This window comes from Bison bison, unplaced genomic scaffold (assembly GCF_000754665.1).
Source record: "Bison bison bison isolate TAMUID 2011002044 unplaced genomic scaffold, Bison_UMD1.0 scf7180017864462, whole genome shotgun sequence".
Classification (NCBI taxonomy): domain Eukaryota; kingdom Metazoa; phylum Chordata; class Mammalia; order Artiodactyla; family Bovidae; genus Bison; species Bison bison.
Genome location: NW_011495024.1, coordinates 3,981,245 through 4,003,767, shown reverse-complemented (window position 1 = coordinate 4,003,767; position 22,523 = coordinate 3,981,245). Strand labels below are relative to the sequence as shown.

The 22,523-nt window shown below is 36.4% G+C and overlaps 1 protein-coding gene across 1 annotated transcript in view; it reads right to left on the bottom strand.

Annotated features, from left to right (window-relative positions):
* RYR2 (ryanodine receptor 2 (cardiac)) overlaps positions 1-22,523 on the bottom strand; it is an 826,801-nt gene that overhangs the window by 202,848 nt on the left and 601,430 nt on the right. The window contains exons 49-56 of the mRNA XM_010860117.1: positions 18,065-18,234; positions 16,623-16,843; positions 15,268-15,358; positions 13,025-13,165; positions 9,890-10,053; positions 7,588-7,666; positions 1,024-1,113; positions 124-261 (exon numbers count right to left, since the gene is read on the bottom strand). Coding sequence (XP_010858419.1) covers positions 124-261; positions 1,024-1,113; positions 7,588-7,666; positions 9,890-10,053; positions 13,025-13,165; positions 15,268-15,358; positions 16,623-16,843; positions 18,065-18,234 — 1,094 coding nt within the window. The remainder of the gene's footprint in view (positions 1-123; positions 262-1,023; positions 1,114-7,587; positions 7,667-9,889; positions 10,054-13,024; positions 13,166-15,267; positions 15,359-16,622; positions 16,844-18,064; positions 18,235-22,523) is intronic.

Sequence of the window (22,523 nt, the reverse complement as noted above, 5' to 3'; positions counted from 1 at the left end):
GTAGACTTTCTAAACTTTATATTAGTCTTCAGAATTTTCAAATTAGTTGTTGTGGAAAACACAATAATTAAATGAAATACTCAAATTATTTTAAAATGACACAGACATCACTGTGATATTTACCTGACTTGTCTGAGAAATACGACGAGTACGGTTATAAAGGGCCATGCTGTCTCCCTCTCGGGTCCTTTCAATTCTCCATCCCCAAGCCAGCATAGTTTTTAAAGATTCTTTGATTGGCCAGCGATAAATTTCTTTTTCCTAGAAAGAAAAAAAAGATAAAAGGATGGCATATTATGAACCTAAATAAAAGTTTAAAATATTTAACGCTTTGTTCTGAAATACTCTACCTTCACCTAAACATTTTTGATTAGCACTGTTTATTTAAAAATAAAAAAGGAAAGTAAAAACTCTGAAGAGCAGAATGTGAGCTGAAATCTAGTTTGACTAATGATGCTAAGAGGGATCCTGGCTTACTATAGCATGAGGTTAATTTTCTTTAGTTTCCCTAGAAAGCAGGATCACTATTAGGAAAAAGTTCCAGATTATATGACATGTGCTTGACAGCATTTCTACAATCTGAATAAACAGAGAAGTAACTTATTCTATAAGCAGGGAGCCAGAAAATCCTTTACAGTTCATTTGTCAAGATACTGCTTTTCCCCCAACAGAAGTAAAGTACATGAAAACATAAATAATAAAAATACTAAAGTATATTACTTCATTATAACTTAACAAAAGACTCTTTAGATTGATAAGAATATTTTCTAAAGTTCTTAAATATATAGAAGAGGAATAAAAATTTTTTAAAAAACAGAAAAATATTACATAGAAAGGAGAATAACCAGTTAAATACTGACAGAAAATTGGATTATGAAGAAAAAGAAGACAAAAAAAATGTAAAAAGGAGACCTTTGAGAAAGGGTATAAATAGTATGTATAAAGAAGACATTTTAATAAGAAATTTACATAGCAAAAACTTCCACCCCCAAATTAAAGCTACGTAAACTTAAAAAAAGTCACCTTTTCAGATAATAGTTTATATGGCTTCATTAATGGTTGAACTTTAGATGAGTCTGAATATATTTCTCCATAAATCCATCCATTTGCCAACTAAAAAAAAATCAAAATTGTTTTACATGCATTAATTTTAGAGTGTAGGTGTGCATGTGTTTAAGTATGTACTTGATAAATTTAAAATCAACCAAGATAAGCATTAAGGTTTGAACTTTTATCCAGTATAAGTCAATATAAAGATTTTCATCCTAGTCAATATTATTTTGAGTGATCACCTGGAACAATTTTTTGTTTGTTTGTTTCTCAGACCAATTTTGTTTGTTTGTTTGTTTCCCCTCACCACAGGGAAAGTGGTGAGTCATAACAACTGGACCACCAGGGAATTTCCCGGCATACATTTTTTTTATGCAGAGATGAATAGCATCCAGCCTTCCTTAGACAGATCTGTGATTATGTCAATCGCCCTCCCCTAGGAGGCAGCTACAGGCTGCACAGCCAATGTGATATTCATTTTAGCTCATCATGTTTAACTAAGGACCTCAACCTGTGACACATGTATGTGAGACACTCATTTTAATCTGAAGTGGCTGTTTAATTTGGAAGCCTCCCTAAATAGTGCTATATGTTTTGCTATTCCTATGTTCAATGACCTATCAACACATTCGTCCCACATGCTTTTGCCCATATAATCTGGCACACTTCACTGTTTCCCTGTATGTCAATGGAATCTGAATAACTAGGCTGAAACAGCTCAGGACCACTTTCCTGTAAACTTCCTCTCCATCACCACCCCCCAACAGCTTAGTATCTAATAGAGTCTTTAAATAGGGCAGATACTTTACTCTTACTGACTCACCTACTAACATGGTTAAATTACTGAACAAAGAATAAGTCACATGCTTAACAAAAATGGGGTTTCTTAGAGGAAGGAAGGGACTGGTTGGCCAGGGCAAGGATTGAAACTGGGTAATACTGAATTGCCACGTGACACAAACATCTTTTGGAACTATTGCTGTTTGATTTTCCCTTCAGCAAAGCAGTGTATCCTCATTTTAGATTCCTGCATCATCTCAACTTAATTTCTCTGACAAACCTATTTTAACCATCTTCTTTCAAGTTTTACTAGGCTCAACTGAAATGTGACAACTGTGCACGATGTTTCCTCTAGGAAAAAATCTCATAAAAGTATGTAGGACTTGTGTCAGACATTGGGGCTACTTAGTTATCTCATTCAAGTCGCTCCTCTTTTATAGACAATGCAAATAAAACATGCCATCTTGCCCTGTAAGGGAAATGAAGATCTATTTAGTGATAAGAGATGCAACTGAAGACAAGAAGATGTAAATAATTACTAAATTCTGATTAAAAATTTTCAAGATCTTTTTGTAATGTAAAATTACACATAAAAGGTAAAGTTTTCTTAAAAGATTTCTGGATGCAGAGTCACTATGTCTTACTGAATTTGTCTTCCCGAGTTTATTTTTGTGTATGATGTTAGGAGGTGTTCTAATTTTATTCGTTTACATGTAGCTGTCCAGTTTTCCCAGCACCATTTATTGAAGAGGCTGTCTTTGCCCCATTGTATTCTTGCCTCTATGGTCAAAAATAAGGTACCCATAGGTGCATGGGTTTATTTCTGGGCTATCTTGTTCCATTGGTCTATATTTCTGGTTTTGTGCCAGTACCATATTGTCTTGATGACTGTAGCTTTGTAGTATAATCGGAAATCAGGAAGGTTGATTCTTCTAGCTCCATTCTTATTTCTCAACACTGCTTTGGCTACTGAGGTCTTTTGTGTTTCCATATGAATTGTGAAATTTTTTGTTCTAGTTCTGTGAAAAATGCCATTGGTACTTTGACAGGGATTGCATTGAATCTGTAGATTGCATTTGGTAGTATAGTCATTTTCATAGTATTTATTCTTCCTACCCAGGAACATGGAATATCTCTCCATCTGTTTATGTCATCTTTGATTTCTTTCATTAGTGTCTTATAATTTTCTGTGTACAGTTCTTTTGTCACATAAGTTTATTCCTATATATTTAATTCTTTTTGTTGCAATGGTGAATGGGATTGACTCCTTAATTTTTCCTTCTGATTTTTCATTGTTAGTATATAGAAATGCAAGTCATTTCTGTGTATTCATTTCGCAACTTTGCTAAATTCACTGATTAACTCTAGTAATATTTTGATACTATCTTTAGAGTTCTCTTCTTCTCTTGGCTTCCCTGGTGGCTCAGATGGTAAAGTGTCTGTCTGCAATGTGGGAGACCTGGGTTTGATTCCTGGCTCGAGAAGATCCTCTGGAGAAGGAAATGGCAACCCACTCCAGTACTCTTGCCTGGAGAATCCCATGGACGGAGGAGTGTGGTAGGCTATAGTCCATGGGGTTGCAAAAAGTTGGACACGACTGAGCTACTTCACTTTCTTTAGAGTTTTCTATGTGCGGTATCATGTCATCTGCAAACAGTGAGAGCTTTACTTCTTCTTTTCTGATCTAGATTCATTTTTCTTCTCTGATTGCTGTAGCTAGGACTTCCAGACCTATGTTGCATAATGGTGGTGCAAGTGGACACCCTTGTCTTGTTCTAATCTTAGGGGGAATGCTTTCAGTTTTTCACCATTGAGAATAATGTTTGCTGTAGGCTTATCATATATGGCCTTTACTATGTTGAGGTAGGTTCTTTCTATGCCCATTTTTTGAAGTTTTCATTATAAATGGGTGCTGAATTTTGTCAAAGGCTTTTTTCTGCATCTATTGAGATTATCATATGGTTTTTATTTTCAATTTGTTAATATGGTGTATCACACTGACTGATTTGCATATATTGAAGAATCCTTGCATCCCTGGAATAAACCCAACTTGATTGTGGTGTATGAGCTTTTTGATGTTGCTGAATTCTGTTTGCAAAAATTTTATTGAGGATTTTTGCATCTATGCTCATCAGTGATATTGGCCTGTAGTTTTCTTTTTTTGTGTTGTCATTGTCTGGTTTTGGTTATCAGAGTGATGGTGGCCTTGTAGAACGAGTTTGGAAGTGTTCCTTCTCCTGTAATTTTTTGAAAGAGTTTTAGAAGAATAAGCATTAGCTATTCTCTACATGTTTGATAGAATTCTCCTGTGAAGCCATCTGGTCCCAGGCTTTTGTTTTTTGGGAGATTTTTGATCACAGCTTCCATTTCAGTGCTTATAATTGGGTTGTTCATAATTTCTATTTCTTCCTGGTTCATTCCTAAGAATCTAAGAATTCTAAGAATCTATTTCTTCCTGATCATTCCTAAGAATCTATCAGTTTCTTCCAGGTTATCCATTTTATTGCCATATAGTTGTTCATAATAGTCTCTTAAAATCCTTTGTACTTCTGCATTGTCTGTTATAACCTCTCCTTTTTCATTTCTAATTTTGTTGATTTGATTTCTTCTCTCTTCTTGATGAGTCTGGATAAGGCTTCTTCTTTGGTTCTTCTTAAAGAACCAGCTTTTAGTTTTATTAATCTTTAGTATACTTTCTTTTTCACTTATTTCTGCTTTGATCTTTATGATTTCTTTCCTTCTACTAATTTTGGGGGCTTTTTTGTTCTTCTTTTCCCAGTTGTTTTAGGTGTAAAGTTAGGTTGTCTATTTGATGCTTTTCTTGTTTCTTGAGGTAGGATTGTATTGCTATAAACCTCCTTCTTAGAACTGCTTTTGCAGAATTCCATAGGTTTTGAGTTGTGTTTTCATTGTCATTTGTTTCTAGAAATTTTTTGATTTCCCTTTTGATTTCTTCAGTAACCTGTTGGTTATTTAGAAACATGTTGTTTGTGTTTCTTACAAATTTTTTCTTGTAAATGATATGTAGTCTCACAGTGTTGTGGTCAGGGAAGATGCTTGATACAACTTCAATCTTCTTAAATTTCCTGAGGTTTGATTTGTGACCCAAGATGTGGTTAATCCTGGAAAATGTTCTATGTGCACTTGAGAAGAAGGTGTATTCTTCTGCATTTGGATGGAATGTCCTGAAGATATCACTGAGACCCAGCTCATCTAATGTATCATTTAAGACTTGTGTTTCCTTATTAATTTTCTGTTTTGATGCTCTGTCCATTGGTGTGAGTGGGGTGTTAATGTCTCCTACTATCATTGTGTTACTGTCAATTTCTCCTTTTATGTCTGTTAGTATTTGTCTTATGTATTGAGGTGCTCCTATGGTGGGTTCATAGATATTTACAATTGCTATGTCTTCCTCTTGGATTGATCCCTTGATCATTATCTAGTGTCCTTCCTTATCTCTTGTAATCTTCTTTATCTTAAGGTCTATTTTGTCTGATATGAGGATTGATACTCCAGCTTTCTTTTGCTTCCCATTTGCAGGAAATCTATTTTTCCATCCTCTCACTTTCAGCCTACATGTGTCTTTAGGTCTGAAGTGGGTTTCTTGTAGACAGCATATATTTATATGGGTCTTGATTTTGTATCCATTCAACCAGTCTGTGTCTTTTGGTTGGAGCATTTAGTCCATTTACATTTAAAGTAATTATTGATATACATGTTCCTATTGCCATTTTCTTAATTGTTTGGGGTTGATTTTGTACATCTTTTTTATTCTCTTGTATTTCTTGACTATATAAGTCCCTTTAACATTTGTTGTCGGAGAAGGCGATGGCACCCCACTCCAGTACTCTTGCCTGGAAAATCCCATGGATGGAGGGGCCTGGTGGGCTGCAGTCCATGGAGTCACTAGGAGTCGGACACGACTGAGCGACTTCACTTTCACTTTTCACTTTCATGCATTGGAGAAGGAAATGGCAACTCACTCCAGCGTTTTTGCCTGGAGAATCCCAGGGACGGGGGAAGCCTGGTGGGCTGCCGTCTATGGGGTTGCACACAGTCGGACACGACTGAAGCAACTTAGCAGCAGCAGCAGCAGCAACATTTGTTGTAAAGCTGGTTTGGTGGTACTGAATTCTCTTAACTTTTGCTTGTCTGAAAAGCTTTTTATTCCTGCATTAATTTTGAATGAGATCCTTGCCAGGTACAGTAATCTTAGCTGTAGATTTTTCCCTTTCAGTACTTTAAATACTTCCTGCCATTCTCCTCTGGCTTGCAGAGTTTCTGCTGAAAGATCAGCTGTTAAGAGTATGGGGTTTCCCTTGTATGTTACTTGTTGCTTCTCCCTTGCCGCTTTTAATATTCTTTCTTTGCATTTGGTCTTAGTTTGATTAGATTGTATGTCTCTTGGCATGTTTCTCCTTGTGTTTATCCTGTATGGGACTCTCTGTGCCTCTTGGACTTGATTTGACTATTTCCTTTTCCACGTTGGGGAAATTTTCAACTATAATCTCTTCAAAAATTTTCTCATACCCTTTCTTTTTCTCTTCTTCTTCTGGGACCCCTATAATTCAAAGGTTGGTACGTTTGATATTGTCCTAGAGGTCTCTGAGATTGTCTTCAGTTCTTTTCATTCTTTTTACTTTATTCTGCTATTCAGAAGTTATTTTTACCATTTTATCTTCTAGCTCACTGATTTGTTCTTCTGCTTCAGATATTCTGCTACTGATTCCTTCCAGAGTATTTTTAATTTCAGTAATTGTATTGTTTGTCTCTGTGTGTTTATTTTTTAATTCTTCCAGGTCTTTGTTAATTGATTCTTGCATTTTCTCCACTTTGTTGTCAAGGTTTTTGATCATTTTTACTATTGTTATTCTGAATTCTTTTTCAGGTAGTTTGCCTATTTCCTCTTCATTTATTTGGACTTCTGTGTTTCTAGTTTGTTCCTTCATTTGTACAGTATTTCTCTGCCTTTTCATTATTTTTTTTAACTTATTGTGTTTGAGGTCTCCTTTTCCCAGGCTTCAAGGCTGAATTCTTTCTTCCTTTTCATTTTTGCCCTGATAAAGTTGGTCCAGGGGTTAGTGTGAGATTTGTGCTGATTTTTTGTTTGTTTGTTTGTTTGACCTCTGATGGGCAAGGCTGAGTGAGGGGGTAATCCTGTCTGCTGATGATTGGGTTTGTATTTTTGTTTTGTTTGTTATTTAGATGAGGAGTCCTGCACAGAGTGCTACTGGTGGTTGGGTGATGCTGGGTCTTGTATTCAAGTGGTTTCCTTTGTGTGAGTTCTCACTATCTGATACTCCCTAGGGCTACTTCTCTGGTAGTCTAGGGTCTTGGAGTCAGTGCTCCCACCCCAAAGGCTCAGGGCTTGATCTCGAGTTTTGCATAGTTCTATATATTCTTTCCTCTGGTCAGGTACTCCTGTCTGCTCTCAGCTGGTGTTCTGCATGCACTTCTGTGTTTGAAGGTGTATTTCTAATGTATCCATGGAGAGAGATGTACTCTACATCCAACTACTCCTTCATCATCTTATTCTAACACTGTGCTTTTTATGAACACAAATATTCTTATTCATAGGTATATCCTATGTACATCCATGGCAGAGCTAAATATTATATTAGCAAATCATAATTAAATGTTCTTTCCTAATCTAATGCTCATACTTGAAAGCAGAAAATTGGCATGGTCAGAAATATGTGAGCCAGAATCAGTCATTAGGCACATTCATTAATGATTTAGAATGTGATGTTCTTTTACCTTATCCATTGACCACTTGTCATGGGCATGTTCTGCATATTTGTTAATGAAGTATTCCAACTTCTCAGGAATTGTAATGCTATGAGAAAAACAAAGAAAAGAGGCTTGATTTTCACAGAATTTTCAGGGAATCATTCATAATTTATTCCACAGCTTATGACTGTTCATATCTCATTCAATGCAAAACTGTTAAAAAATTGGTTTAACAAGGTATTACTTTTCCATATGGTAGAAACAGTATGAGAAAAGTCAAGCGAATAAGGTTCTATCTGCTCATCTTATATTTATTCATACTTTATATCTTAATATAAATTATATACAATAAAAATTTAAATAGTATGAGAAAAATAATTTAAATGTATGCAAGAAAAGGACAATAGATTGCACCAATTTTTTTTTTAATTTGAATGAAGATATAGTTAGATAAGGAGCTTAAAGACATACTTTACTCTCACATTGGTCCTTTGAAGTTATTCTTTTTTGATTTTAATCTCTTCTGCAACAACTATAAATGGGTAAAAGGCTGCTAAAATCTGATTTGTAACATTTTTTAAATGTACTAAAATTAATTTTAAGTTAATTGAATATAACCAGTGATGTGTTAATGATTTTAAATAATAATGATCTATATATAAATTCTAAGTGTTACTAATATGAACAATAGGGAAAAGCATTTAATCAATTCTTGCTTTATGATTTTGATAACATTTCTTCTTGAGTTCTTTCATGTTTAAATAAATATTTAATCTCTCAAACAGACATGAAGTCCATGCAGTTGGTGACCAAGTCTGATGGTAAATATAAGACTTGGTACTATTACATATATCTATCAATGAAAAACTAAGTATGCATATAATTCCATTCACTGATGAAAATAACTTATTAATGCAGTTAACTTTGAGAATAGAATTATAAGACCTGATATAATGAGGTTTACTGTTCTTTTCTCGCATGTTATTAGTTGGTAACTGAACTTTATTACACACATTTAAAAAACAATACGTAAAAATCATACAGATGTAGACACTACTGATATCACTATGCAAACCTAATCTGTTAAGAGGTCCCCAAAGGGGTAAACTGAGGTAAATTAATATACATGCCCAGCATTTACTCATTAATTGGATTCAATTAATCAACATCAAAGCCATGACACAGTTCTGATGTTATTTGAAAATTCTGGATTACATTGTATGTTAGCAAACCACAAACTTACCCACGTAGGAATGTGAACATGTGACATTTTGGTTTACTTACTTTAGAAGAGATACAAAGGATCAATCAATCACATAAGCCAAATACTGGGGGGTAGAGTCTTTTCTCACAGGACTGTCATCAAATACCAAACATGCAAATTTAAGGCATTATCAAACTAACGGCATACCACTTGGGTCAAAATTTTGATCTGGTTATGGAAGCTAAACCAGCTGGGGGGACACAAGAGGCCTGAAAGTTGAACACCCAAGTAAATTCAGATGCTGGGGATGATAACCACCAAGTGACTACCTTGCTAATACTGATCTTGCTGAGTGACTACAGAATGGATAAGACAATGTGGCATGAAGAACAGCCTCTTTGCAAGTGGGAAACCATGATTCTACTCAAAGATGGTAACAAAAACAAAAGTGCTGAGACCTCAAACACCTAACATACCCAAACACCTGATCTGCAGAACAATTTACACAACCAGGTCCATGGAAGAACTTCATAATGTTAGGTAACAGTGTATCTGTAGTTGAGATTGTCACACTGCACCCTCACTGCACGCTAAATTTTTCAGAGATATTCTCATTTGATATTCCGTTCACTCTCATGCTGTGTTTTATGAGGCTGAACACTGACTGCTAACCCCAGGCCTGGCTGAGATGTAGTGATGATGAATAATGCCCCATTGCTCGTAAGAAATAGCCTTGCCTGCATGCTGGAAACATCCTAGTCAAAGACTCTACACAGAGGTTGACTGAAATTACTAATTTAACATTTAGGGTAGAACTTCAACTAAAAAGATAACTGATATCCTTTCTTGATTCTCATGATTATAGATATAACCATGTGGTTACATACAGAGAATCCTGGTGATGTTAAGAGTGTATCTCTTAGGAGGTACATCTTATCAATTTCTGGTATTCATGTAACCATTAGTATTACTACTATCATTTCATCAAGTAAAGGGACCCCTATTAAAAGGATACCAATTCAAAGGGGGCATGGATGAGAGAAAGTTCACTTTAGTACCTTATTCAATTTCAGACTTCACACATCATTTACAATAAAAATCTGCTGCAATAGAAAGAGTCCATACTTTGAGGTATCAACAGGTTGTGGATTAAAGTTCCCTTCAGAATCCATTGATGACTGTTTTTCCATCATACTGACATAATTTGACTCCATGTAGTCTGGAGGCAAAGCTCCCGCAACTGCACTCAGGCAAGGCAGTGCCAGTTTGAAAAGTTCTTGTTCATATTTCTGGAAAGAAATGGAGGACCAAAAAAATAAATATCCCATTACAACTTGGCAAAAGTTGTCAACATGAGCACTGCGACTGACACGATGTTGTAGGAGAAAATCTGAATTACCTTCAGCTAACTCAATTCCCCCAAAGATTCTTTTTCTAGAAAATGGAAAGTGAAAGTGAAGTGTGAAGTTGCTCAGTCATGTCTGACTCTTTGCAACCCCGTGGACTATAGTCCACCAGGCTCCTCTGTCCATGGGATTCTCCAGGCAATAATACTGGAGTGGGTTGCCATTTCCTGCCCCAGGGGATCTTCCCAACCCAGGGATCAAACCCAAGTCTCCTACATTGCAGGCAGATGCTTTAACCTCTGAGCCACCAGGAAAGCCCCAGAAAACGGAAAATATGGCCTTAAATCCCACCAAACATAAGAGAAACTGAAGCTTTTTACTGAAGTTGTAGCATAAAAAGAATAAAATCTTTGCTTCTCTAAAAGTTTGTTTTCCAACATGTGAAGTGAGGTGAACTTGAATATTCAAAGTGTACAATATGCTTTTACAACATAAACATGATTTCAGTCGAGGAGTACATTAGTTATAGTTTATCACAGCTAGTTACAGATTATTGCTGTACCACAGTATAAAGACTATATATGAAAAATACCTAAAGGATAACACCCAGAGAGTAAGAAATTTTAATTTTATACCTTGCATTTCAAGGTATAAAAAAAATTCTGAACAGAGAAACAACTTTTACAGGAAAAATGTATAACCAAAACTTCCAGGGAAAAATATATTAGTTACATAGTTAAACTGTATTTACAGATTTTTTAAAAAATCAAAAATAATAATTATTTTAAAGTTATCTCACTTTAGATGGCTGTGATAGTTATTAGGTTATTTCTTGTCTTTAGATCCAACTTTCTCCTTCTGTACTCTGCTTTGTGATGCCGGGGCTGAGAGTATGCAAACCACTTCTCTGCTTTGCCAGCTGGCTCTCACCAGGCCCTGAGAATTGCAGGTGCTCAGGGAGATGGAAGGCTGAGGAAGGAGGCGGGACTTGCTCCTCCCCTCTGCTTCCTGTTTTTGAGCGCACCATCCTAGCAAAGCTTCTTCCACTGGCACTTGCTCTTCCTTACAGTAGCAGCAGTCGAATCCAGGTCACAGGTTTTCCAACCTTTGCAGAGCTAACTTCTCTGTACCCTCCTTGGAGAGATGGCAGCACCAGCCAAGCAGAAGCCCCTACTCAGAGGTCAGAGTTTTAGTTCTGCAGGGAATCCCTCCTCTACATTTCTAAATGTTAATGATTCTAGTCTCTTGTCTGTTTTCAGTCCTTAGGGCCACAGATGTTTCTGCACTGTTGTCTCCACCGTATCTTAGGGTCCTCTTTTTATCCTTTCAGTTAGCAACTTTACACCTACTTTCTAGTTAACAATTTTATACCTATTTAATAATTCTCTGTTCAAACATCTGGTGAGATTTTCGCTCCTAAGGGGACTTTGAGTGATCATTTGGGCTGTCATTTACTGAGATTAGGAAGACCGGGGAAGGAAGAACTAGGAGAGTGAGGGGGAGAAATCAGAAATTCTACCTTGGTCATAATACTTTGAGATGCCTGCTAGATGTCCCAGCAGACATGTGGACATGGTGGGCTGTTAGACAATCTGAAGGTAAGGGAAAATGTCCTATCTGGAGATATAAATTTGGGAAGCATCAGCAAAAAGATGGGAGAGTCACCCAGGGAGAGACCATAGACAGACAGAGATCAGGGCCTGGGACCAAGCCCTGGGTTACAACAACATTTAGAGATAAAGCTGAACCAGTGTGGCCAGTGAACAAGAGAAAAATCACAAGTGTGTGGGATCTTGAAAGACAAAAGAGTTCAGTTTTTCAGGAAAAAGTAGATTGCTGAACTCTACTGAAAGATGGAGGAGAGGGGGACAGAGCAGTGACCACTGGATTTAGCAATATGGAGCTTGACTTTGTCAAACACTGCACTGTGGAATGATGGGGCTGGAGCTAGCCTGGGGTGAGGTGAAGTGTTCATGGGAATTGAGGACTGAAGCCAGGATTGGGAATTAAGAAGGTTACTGACAATAATGCACTCAGTAAAAAAAAAATAAATAAATAAAGTTATCTCACTTTAAGTGCTTTTAAAGTGCAAATTCTTCTAAAAATACGTTCTACATATTGTTTTAAAAGGACTCTCAGTTTCCCAAACACAATTCAACAAGAAAAAGCATTCAGATGCAGCTACCACATGTTGTCACAGATAAACTTCCTTTATTATGTAGCAAACTTCTGTTATACTAGTCCAGTCATCTGATAATGTCTGTCTGGGAATTCAAACTGATTTTGATTAATGATTTAAGCATAAGCATAGCAAGCATGTTCTGATTTTCACTGAAATACTATGCTTCAGTTTCCTGAAAAGTGTACAAAACCATTCACTGCAAATATGGCAAATATTAGAGGATGTCATGCACTTAAAGCAAGAGTGAATGCAGACACTTAAGTCACCATAGCAGCAAAGTGTGAAAAGTCAATAAGGCTACTGGAATATTATAATTTTATGAGCTTTAATACTTAACATTTTTACATTTGACAAGATTTCTTCAGGCTTTATAAGATTGGGGAGGTGACTGATGAGGAAGGGTTTGAGTCCAAGTAAGTCCAAATATACCAGAAACTGATCAATCCATGTGAATAATTTGCTAAAATGCTTAGCCATTTTCAAGTCAAAAAGTGTTGTAATTACAAGAAACATGTTACCATCATGACTATGAAAAGTCAATATAAATTGCATTCTCAACATTTGTTATAAAGAGAAAAAAACAAAACTATGTCAAGTCTTGCTAAGTAAAGGCAGCATCTCACTATTCTACTAGGAACACTTTCTTATCAAGGACCTATGGTTCTTCAATTATTTTATGATACAAATACATCCACAAAAGATTAAATTACCTTCTGAGACAGGGTAAATTACCTTTTGAGACAGGGCATCAAAGATGCCCCAGAACAGCTTTCTTGACAAATGAAGTTCTTCTTCTGAGGCAGCTCCAAAGTTGCCCCACCCTCCAGGCAGGCAGTAATATTTCCAGCATCTTTCATAATGATTTGTCAGCAGCTAGGTAGGGAAACAATTATAAGAGCACTGAACTAAAGATACTTCAATTTTTTTTTTTTTTTCAATTTCCTCCCAATGGCATTCTAATGCCATGTAACAAGGCCAAGTGAAAGAAAACTACTCAATTCCATATGAATTCTTTTGGAAAACATTATTACCTTATATAGGATATCTCTTTAAGATTTAACACTGATTACAAGATAAAGACCAAACACCCAATTTCACAAATTATCTCGAAAAGAATTCTTTAGGAGGTTGTTTGGCTATCTATGTACTGAGATCTACTTTAGTTGCTATCATTTACTCATAATTTTATGACTTGTTGTCTCCTGGAATCCATGCATTTAACAAACTGATTGATGTCAGGGTGATCCAGAGGATACAGCACCTAAAATGTGCATTCTCAGGGGATAGTACCTCTGGATATTTTTGCTTCCTCTCTGCCTATCCTTAATCATTACACTTCATGATTCCATTATTTAGTAACTCTTTGGATAATGTATTCGTGATTAATAAACTAGGAAATAGTCACAACTAATTGCCAAATTAATAAAATGATCTTTATAAAGAAACTATATATTTTGGACTCTTACCTATATCTAACAAGGAAAATAAACTGATAAGAGTTACTCCTATTAAAACTAACTACATATCTTGCTGTAGACATATTTTTTCTCGCTTAGTATCCTTCTCAGTTACAAAACACACAAACACACAATTTAGGAATCTCAAATGATGAAATACTGAGATCTAATTTGCTTGGAATAACATAGAACTATCTATAATGCAAACGAGTTTTATCACATGAAGCGATCCTGTATCTTTTTTTAGGTATCTTCTAGCTCATTTGTACCAAGAAAATTCTATGTGACAAGCATTATCCCAGGTAAAAATGGGATTTTCAGCAAGGACAGAAATTACTTTACAAAATTCATTAATTTTCGTAGGTTTATTAAACCAAAATTAATTTTCATAGAGAAAGACTGTTTTTGTTAAATACCTTGGTATGTTTAGTGTAATGGCAGCTCGAAAAATAGCAGCTCATTTTTATCTCAAACCTCTTTGTATAGCACTTATACTGTGTGGCCATGAGAAAAAAATATAATGCTTACCAGGTGGCAGAGCAGAGTGGTCATCTATAAAAAGTCCATTACAGGACAATGACCTCCATGCACAGACCATGCCACTAGATCATTTATTAGTATACACCTTTTTGGAAGGAATGATGCTAAAGCTGAAACTCCAGTACTTTGGCCACCTTATGCTAAGATTTAACTCATTGGAAAAGACTCTGATGCTGGGAGGGATTGGGGGCAGGAGGAGAAGGGGACGACAGAGGATGAGATGGCTGGATGGCATCACTGACTCAATAGATGTGAGTCTGAGTGAACTCCGGGAGTTGATGATGGATAGGGAAGCCTGGCATACTGCAGTTCATGGGGTCTCAAAGAGTCAGACACGACTGAGCAACTGAACTGAACTGAACATCTTAATCCTCAGTCTGGATTGGGATATTCAACGACAAGAAAATATTCCAAGTCAATAAGACAGAATGAGACTTGATCATTTCCTGTACAGAATAATAAAGCTGGGAAGCAAATATGTCAGGGAATTGTCTATACTCTATGGTAAACCGCAACTGCATATACATAAGGATTATTTTGAACCTTATGAGATGATATTTGGAAACTGTCATTTGATTACAGACTTAGAAAATGTTGTTTTTAAAAATCTATTCTTAATGACATGAGGTTGTTAATACTTTAGGCCAGGCCTATTACCATGTTTCCATGGTATATAAGAATATATTGGCTTGAGAATATATTGGCTCATCTTTTTCTTGTGGCCTGTTTTCTTTCCACTGACTTCTATTTCCACTGACATACAGTAAACCAATCTTAGGATTTCTCTGGCCTTTTATTACTTGTTTATTTAGGCTGATGTACACACAAATACAACTTACATGTCCATTTCAATAACTGGAAGAAATTTTCCAGCATCCAATATTAAACATGATGAATTTAAGAAATGTACATATTGTAATAGGAAACAAAGTCAGAGTACCCAGTAATCAAATAACTACAAACATTTCCTGTACTTACCTTAAGAGGCATCTTTGCATGTTCATTTAATAATGGGACATCAAATACTAATCTTCTGAGTAAGTGTTGCATCATAGAAGGTCTCAATTGGCTGGTGGAACAAAGCTAATTTTAATAATGAATATCTAATAATGTTTAAACTAAGTAGATAATTCATTAAACCAGATTATACACCCCAAGAACCTATACCTACACTTCTCTTCAGATGATGTTAATTTTAGGTGTTCCTAATTCAAAGATTAACTGAGAGTTATGTAATTTCATAAAAGGTTATATTTCAAACTCATCTCTAGCTCCCTGATCTGAAAATCAACCTTCATTTGCTACAGCAGATGTTCCTTTTCAGCCCCTTCTCTTCTCACCAGTCATAACCACAGAGCCCACTGTTCCTATTAATTTAGTAAATGCTAGTCTCTCTTTTCAGTGGGTGGGAAGGGTCTCAGGGACTAGATCAGAAGCAGAAAAAGGAGGGAGTGTAGGAGCAAGAGGAAGAGAAAAAGACTAAGAAATTTTGCCAGAGGAGGAAGGGAAAGAAAACTAACACCCTATGACCATTTATTATTCTGGTAATCCCGAGTGCTTCACCTCATTTAATATTTTGAAAAAATCAGTGAGACAGGTTTTGATTCCATTTCACAGAATTGTAGGGTCGGGGAACTAAGATTATGAACTAATCTCTAACATCTCTCAGTCCCATCTGGCTCCTACACCCATACACTCATTCCATTGTGAGTGAAAACCCTTCTTTCATCGATGTTCTGGACAGACTGCAAGCTTTCACCTCCGAGAGCTCCTGTCTATTAGAAAGAAACCAGTAACCTAGGTAGGGGTCTAAGAAATTGTCACTTGCACTTGTCAGAACTTCACAAGAAGATAAATGTTTCTGGATTTCATAGTGAGACCCTTGATTTTCATCACTGTCAAACATAGGTCATACTTTCCTATTATTACTATAATACTAGATTTTTTTTTACCTTTAATAAGTCTCTTTTTTCTCTTTTCTCTTCTAGAAGAGGAGTTAAAACCATTACACACAGTTGAAAGGTTAATCCTACACTAACACAGAAAGGGATTCCCCATACAACCACCTCACCCACCAACATCCAGAATAGCATCATCAGTCCAACACCATATTCAATGGCTAGATACCTGTAGAGTCTTGGAGGAACACTCCTGAATTTGATCAGGAGCAACAGTGCTCTGGTAAGACTCATAACTCGGTACACGGCAATGACTAACATGAATTAATTTTTTGGTCTGGAAATTGTTGCTAACATTCATAACAATTTGTCAAGGACCACAGAGTAAATTCTCTCATTTAAAGAAACATGAATTCGATTTCACAGTCCACTTACCCACAAATAGAGAGTAAACACACTTCTATGGAATCCCGTTGAGCTTTGGTAAGTGAGCAGCCCTTAGAAAGCCTGTACACAGTGTGAAGTAATGAGTCAATGAGAGAAGCATGGTGCTCGGTGCCAGCAAAAAGAGGAGCACACCTTGTTAACAAGGGTAACACGGCTGTGCACAGGTACCGATTGAGCGCCAGGGCCATGTCTGTAGCACTCAAAGCAGCCTGGAAGGGAATTGGAGAGGAGACTGTCATTTGCGTTGGTCAGGAGACAACTTTCAAAGGGATCATACATGTGGACATGTTATTTCACTATCCAGAAATTTACAAGAGTATGTAATATAGAAATGGATTCCTCTGTTATAGCTTTAACTGTGGTTCATATACTTTTTTTTAACCACTAAAAACAACAGATTTTCAATTGCTCATCAACAGATAAAAATGAATGAAATAATATCTATCTCTGCAAAAAGCCACAGAAGTTCATGTTCTATAATAAAATGTCAAAGGTAGAATGGATGAAAGATGAAAGATGCTAATGATAGCGAAGAGTGGGAGAGTCTCCCTTTACTAGGAGAGGACAAAGAAAGGAGTTTATTCTCACAGTAAATTTCAAACACTTTATACTCATGTTGTATATATACTCATCGTATTTATACTCATGTCAATCAGAATCAACAATCAAAGGTTGATTGTTTTACCATGTTATCATCTGTGATACTTGGGTTCAGAAATTCACATGAACACAACCAAAAAAAGGAAAAAGAATTCAGTTTCATTTTTCTGATTCTCCTCTCACGGTTTTCATGTGGGAGCTATTGCCAACTCAAGATCTGATTTCCTCTGATATCAACAAGACATATAATTGAGAATAAAACAAGGTATTATTACAACTACTAGAATAACATTTAGCATTCCAGCTTATTTTAAAAATGTTTCAAATAGCAGAACATTTACACTGATGTTCGCAGGTTCTTGACATGGGCTACTGATCTCACAAAGCAGATTTTAATTTATATGTACATTAAAAAATGAATACGCCAGAGTGATACTGTAGTTGGAAAGACTTAACAATGCTCACTAGACCTTTTTAATACTTTAATTGCTTTTACTGAGATGCACAATTATTTATGTGGACTTAGAAGTTGAACAGGAACCACTGTGACCGCCCTAATTAGAGTTATATAAACTTCTTACTGTCTTCCATTGCACTGATAAGAATTTTTACTGTCCTCTTCAGGTTGTACATTTTCTCCACTATTCAGTAAATTCCTTGAGGATATAGTCTATCTTATTTTCTATTTACTCTCTGCTACCATAAAAAAATTGGCACTCGATAAACATGTGGGGGCAATGAATGAATGAATGACTATATCTGTGAAAGAATATCAGATGGCAGAGACTGAAGAGTTAAAAGTTGCAGAAGTCATCCGTTCAAATCATTACCGTGTCTAAAGAAGCAGCAGCCCGGAGATCTGGCAGAAAGCCAACCTCGAGAAGATGGAGGAGGAAATCTTGAACCTCAATTCCATAGACCCTGTCAAGGAACAAAACCATGGCTGCCTTGTGATCTGGACAAAACCCTGCAGACATGTCAGGCTCCACCACATTCCCATCTAAAAGAGAGAAGGTGATACACTGTTGTTAATGGCCATGCCATCCATGAAAATTGATGACAACTGGCTACTTTCCAGCCTGCTCATGTTGTAAATAAAGTTACCAGTTGAATGTTTTTCTGTTCTTCTAATACATTCAAGCAAGGGCAGGAAATATGGCAGTGCACTGTAAATCCATGGTCATTTAAATGCTATTTTAGCATCCATTTGTTAATTGTATATGTGATTAGGACAGAGTATTATGCCAGATTCTGAGAAGGAAACAAAATGCCATCCATAATCCAAATTATAAAACTAGGGGTAAACATCCTAAAAGCTAATATGTAAAGCAAGGTCTGCAGTCTTTTCAAAGCAAGAGCCTCTTTAAAACATTAAGACTCACGTACTGTATGTGATAATCATGGTACATTTACATCATGTACATATATATGGCTTAAAGAATTATAAAATAATGAACAAAACTCTATGAACCAGTTTGCCTTTCAAATGAAATATGTTTCATTAATCATAATAGCATTTAATAACATGTAAAACAATCCCAGGGACGGGGAAGCCTGGTGGGCTGCCGTCTATGGGGTCACACAGAGTTGGACATGACTGAAGTGACTTAGCAGCAGTAGCAATAGCAAAACATATTTGAGAGCCATATTATTTTCTCTATCAACAGTCAACACTTGATGCCTATACAGTGGAGTGAATTCCTTAGTATAACTCCATAGATTCATAGATGGGATCACCGAAAGGAAGAATTAGGGAATTATGTGCCAATTCAAAATACTGGAGAACAAACTTGTTTTATGTTTGACGATGGGATAGTTATGCCAAATTGCTGCTGAAATACACTGAAAGAGTCCACAAATTATATCACAGAATTTTTAACACTGATGCACATGTTGAAAAAAAGCAGTCCCCTGAGAAAGATGATACATGACCATCCCAACCTGAAATAACAAAGTCACAGCATTTTTGTTTTCATTCATACTCAATGGCTGAGTCTGATCATAAAAATGAACAAAAGGTGTTTTAAAGAAACTTGGATTGAAGGCTAATACCAAAGTATTTCCACGCCTTACAACAAACAATATAACTAATATCTTCCTTCCTGTAATTATTAATACAAGAACAACAACTCTTGACATTTGTATTGTTGTCAGTTATTCTGTTAGGAATGTTCCAGACACAATCTCATAAAATGTTCACACGTATGAAGGGGTATTATTATTATTATCTTCCTTTAACACAAGATAAAAATCAACTTTCAGAAAAGTTAGCTAACTTGTCCAAGGTTATGTATCTAGTCATTGGCAAACTTTAAACTAAGTAAAATTGCATTTAAAAATCCACCCCAGGTCATTTAATCCCTACATTAAATCAGCAAGCTCTAATGAGACTGAATTGGAGTAAGAAATGCCAGCTGCACGGCTTTACTCTGCGGTCCCTTCATTATTCATCCACCTGAAATTATTGGCTCAGACAATCTGTGGAAATCTGCTCTGACCAAGAGCTGCAGGAAAAGAACATCTATTTTTGAGATTAGATACCTGACCCTTACATTTTCTAAACTCCTCCTTCTTTCATTATCATTTTGGGCTAGGATAAGTATAATAAAAATTTTTTAAACTGGTAAAAACTGGTCCATCAAAAAGTCTATGAACCATAAATTCTGGAGAGGGTATGGAGAAAAGGGAACCCTCCTACATTAGTAGGAATGTATATCGGTATACCCACTATGGAGAACAGTGTACAGGTTTCTTAAATAACTAAAAATAGAACTACCATATGACCCAGAAATCCCACTCCTGGACAACAAATCCATAATTCAAAAATATAACACACCTCATGTCTGGAGCAGCACTATTTATGATAGCCAGGAAGCAACCTAAGTGTTCACTGACAGATGAAAGGATAAAGAAGATGTACTACATATAAACAATGGAATACTAGCCATAAAAAGAATGAAATAATTGTTGCATTGGAGCAACATGGATGAACCTGGAGACTACCATACTAAGTAAAGTAACTCAAAGACAAATATCACTTACATGCAGAATCTAAAAAATGATACAAACTAACTGATTTTCAAAACAGAAACCAACTTAGAGACTTAGTAAACAAACTTGGGGTTACCAAAGGGGAAAGGTGGGGAAGGGAGGGATAAATTATGAGGTTGGGATCAATATATACACATTAGTATATACTGGCTTCCCTGATGGTTCAGTGATAAAGAATCTGCCTGCCATGCAGGAGATGAGAGTTAAATCATTGGGTTGGGAAGATCCCTTGGAGAAGGAAACAGTAACCAGTTCCAGTATTCTTGCCTGGAGAATCTCTTGGATAGAGGAGCTGGGCAGGCTACAGTCCATAGGGGTCACAAAGAATCAGATATGACTTAGTGACTAAACAAAAACAACTCCTATATATAAAATAGATAATCAATAAGGACCTACTGTATAGCACAGGGAACTCTATTCAATACTCTGTAATTACCTAAATGGGGAAAGAATCCTAAAAGAATATATAAATATATGTGTGTGTGTATAACTGAATCAATTTTCTATACTTTTGAAAATAACACAATATTGTAAAGCAACTATAATATAAAATAAAAATGTTAAAAAACCTCAGACTTAGGAAAACAATGTATGAAAAAGGCTTTAGCTTTATATACTAAATACAAAACAGAAATTATCACTGATAACTGGTGATGCTTAAAGAACCAACTGATATGCCAATGAAACATAAGAATATTGATGGTTTGAGTTTTAAAGTTGGTTTAAGGTGTAACACAGCAAAACAAAGACATAAAAGTTTCTCTCTACTGTTCTCCATTTGTTGTTATTTAGTTGCTAAGTCACGCCAACTCTTTATGACCCCAGAGACTATAGCCCTCCAAACTCCTCTGTCCGTGGGATTCTCCAGGCAAGAATACCAGAGTGTGTTGCCATTTCCTTCTCCAGGGGATCTTCCCAACCCAGGGATTGAATCTATGTCTCCTGCATTGGCAGGCAGATGCTTTACCATTGAGCCACCATGTAAGTGCAACATTCTCAACAGAGGTTAAATAAAAAATGCAGAACAATGACCAGTAGATGGCATTTAAAAAATTAACTTTGACTGTGATTATGATAGCTTGTACACAAAATTCTATAATCCCAAGTTAGGCAATATACTTCATTGTCGTTATCCAGTCGCTCAGAGTTGTATCCGACTCTGTGACCCCATGGACTCCAGCACCCCAGGCTTCCCTGTCCTTCACTATCTCCGGGAGTTTGCTCAAACTCATGTCCATCAAATCAATGATACAATCCAACCATCTCATCCGCTGTCATCCTCTTCTCCTCCTGCCTTCAGTCTTTCCCAGCATCAGAGTCCTTTCCAATGAGTCGGCTCTTCATATCAGGTGGCCAAAGTATTGGAGCTTCAGCATCAGCCCTTCCAATGAATATTCAGGATTGATTTCCTTTAGGACTGACGGGTATGGTCTTCTTGGGGTCCAAGGGACTCTCAAGAGTCTTCTCCAATACCACAGTTCAAAAGGACCAATTCTTTGGCACTCAGCTTTCTTTAATGGTCCAACTTCCACATCCGTACATGACTACTGGAAAAACCATAGCTTTGACTATACAGACCTCTGTCAGCAAAATGATGTCTCTGCATTTCATTATGCTGTCTAGGTTGGTCACAGCTTTTCTTCCAAGAAGTGTCTTTTATTTTCATGGCTACAGTCACGATATGCAGGGATTTTGGAGGCCAAGAGAATAAAGTCTGTCATTGTTTCCATTTTTTCCCCCATTTATTTGGCATGAAGTGATGGGATTGGATGTCATGATCTTAGTTTTTTGAAGGCTGAGTTTTAAGCCAGCTTTTTCACTCTTCTTTTTCACTTTCATCTAAAGGCTCTTTAGTTCCTCTTCATTTTCTGCTATAAGAGTGGTGTTATCTGCATATCTGAGGTTATTGATATTTCTCCCAGCATTCTGGATTCCAGCTTATGATTCATCTGGCCCGGTATTTTGCATAATGTACTCTGCATATAAGTTAAGTAAGTAGGGTGACTACTTATTTGAGCTATTTCAAATCCTGAAAGATGATGCTTTGAAAGTGCTGCACTCAATATGCCAGCAAATTTGGAAAACTCAGCAGTGGCCACAGGACTGGAAAAGGTAAGTTTTTATTCCAATCCCAAAGAAAGGCAATGCCAAAGAATGCTCAAACTACCGCACAATTGCACTCATCTCACACGCTAGTAAAGTAATACTCAAAATTCTCCAAGCCAGGCTTCAGCAATA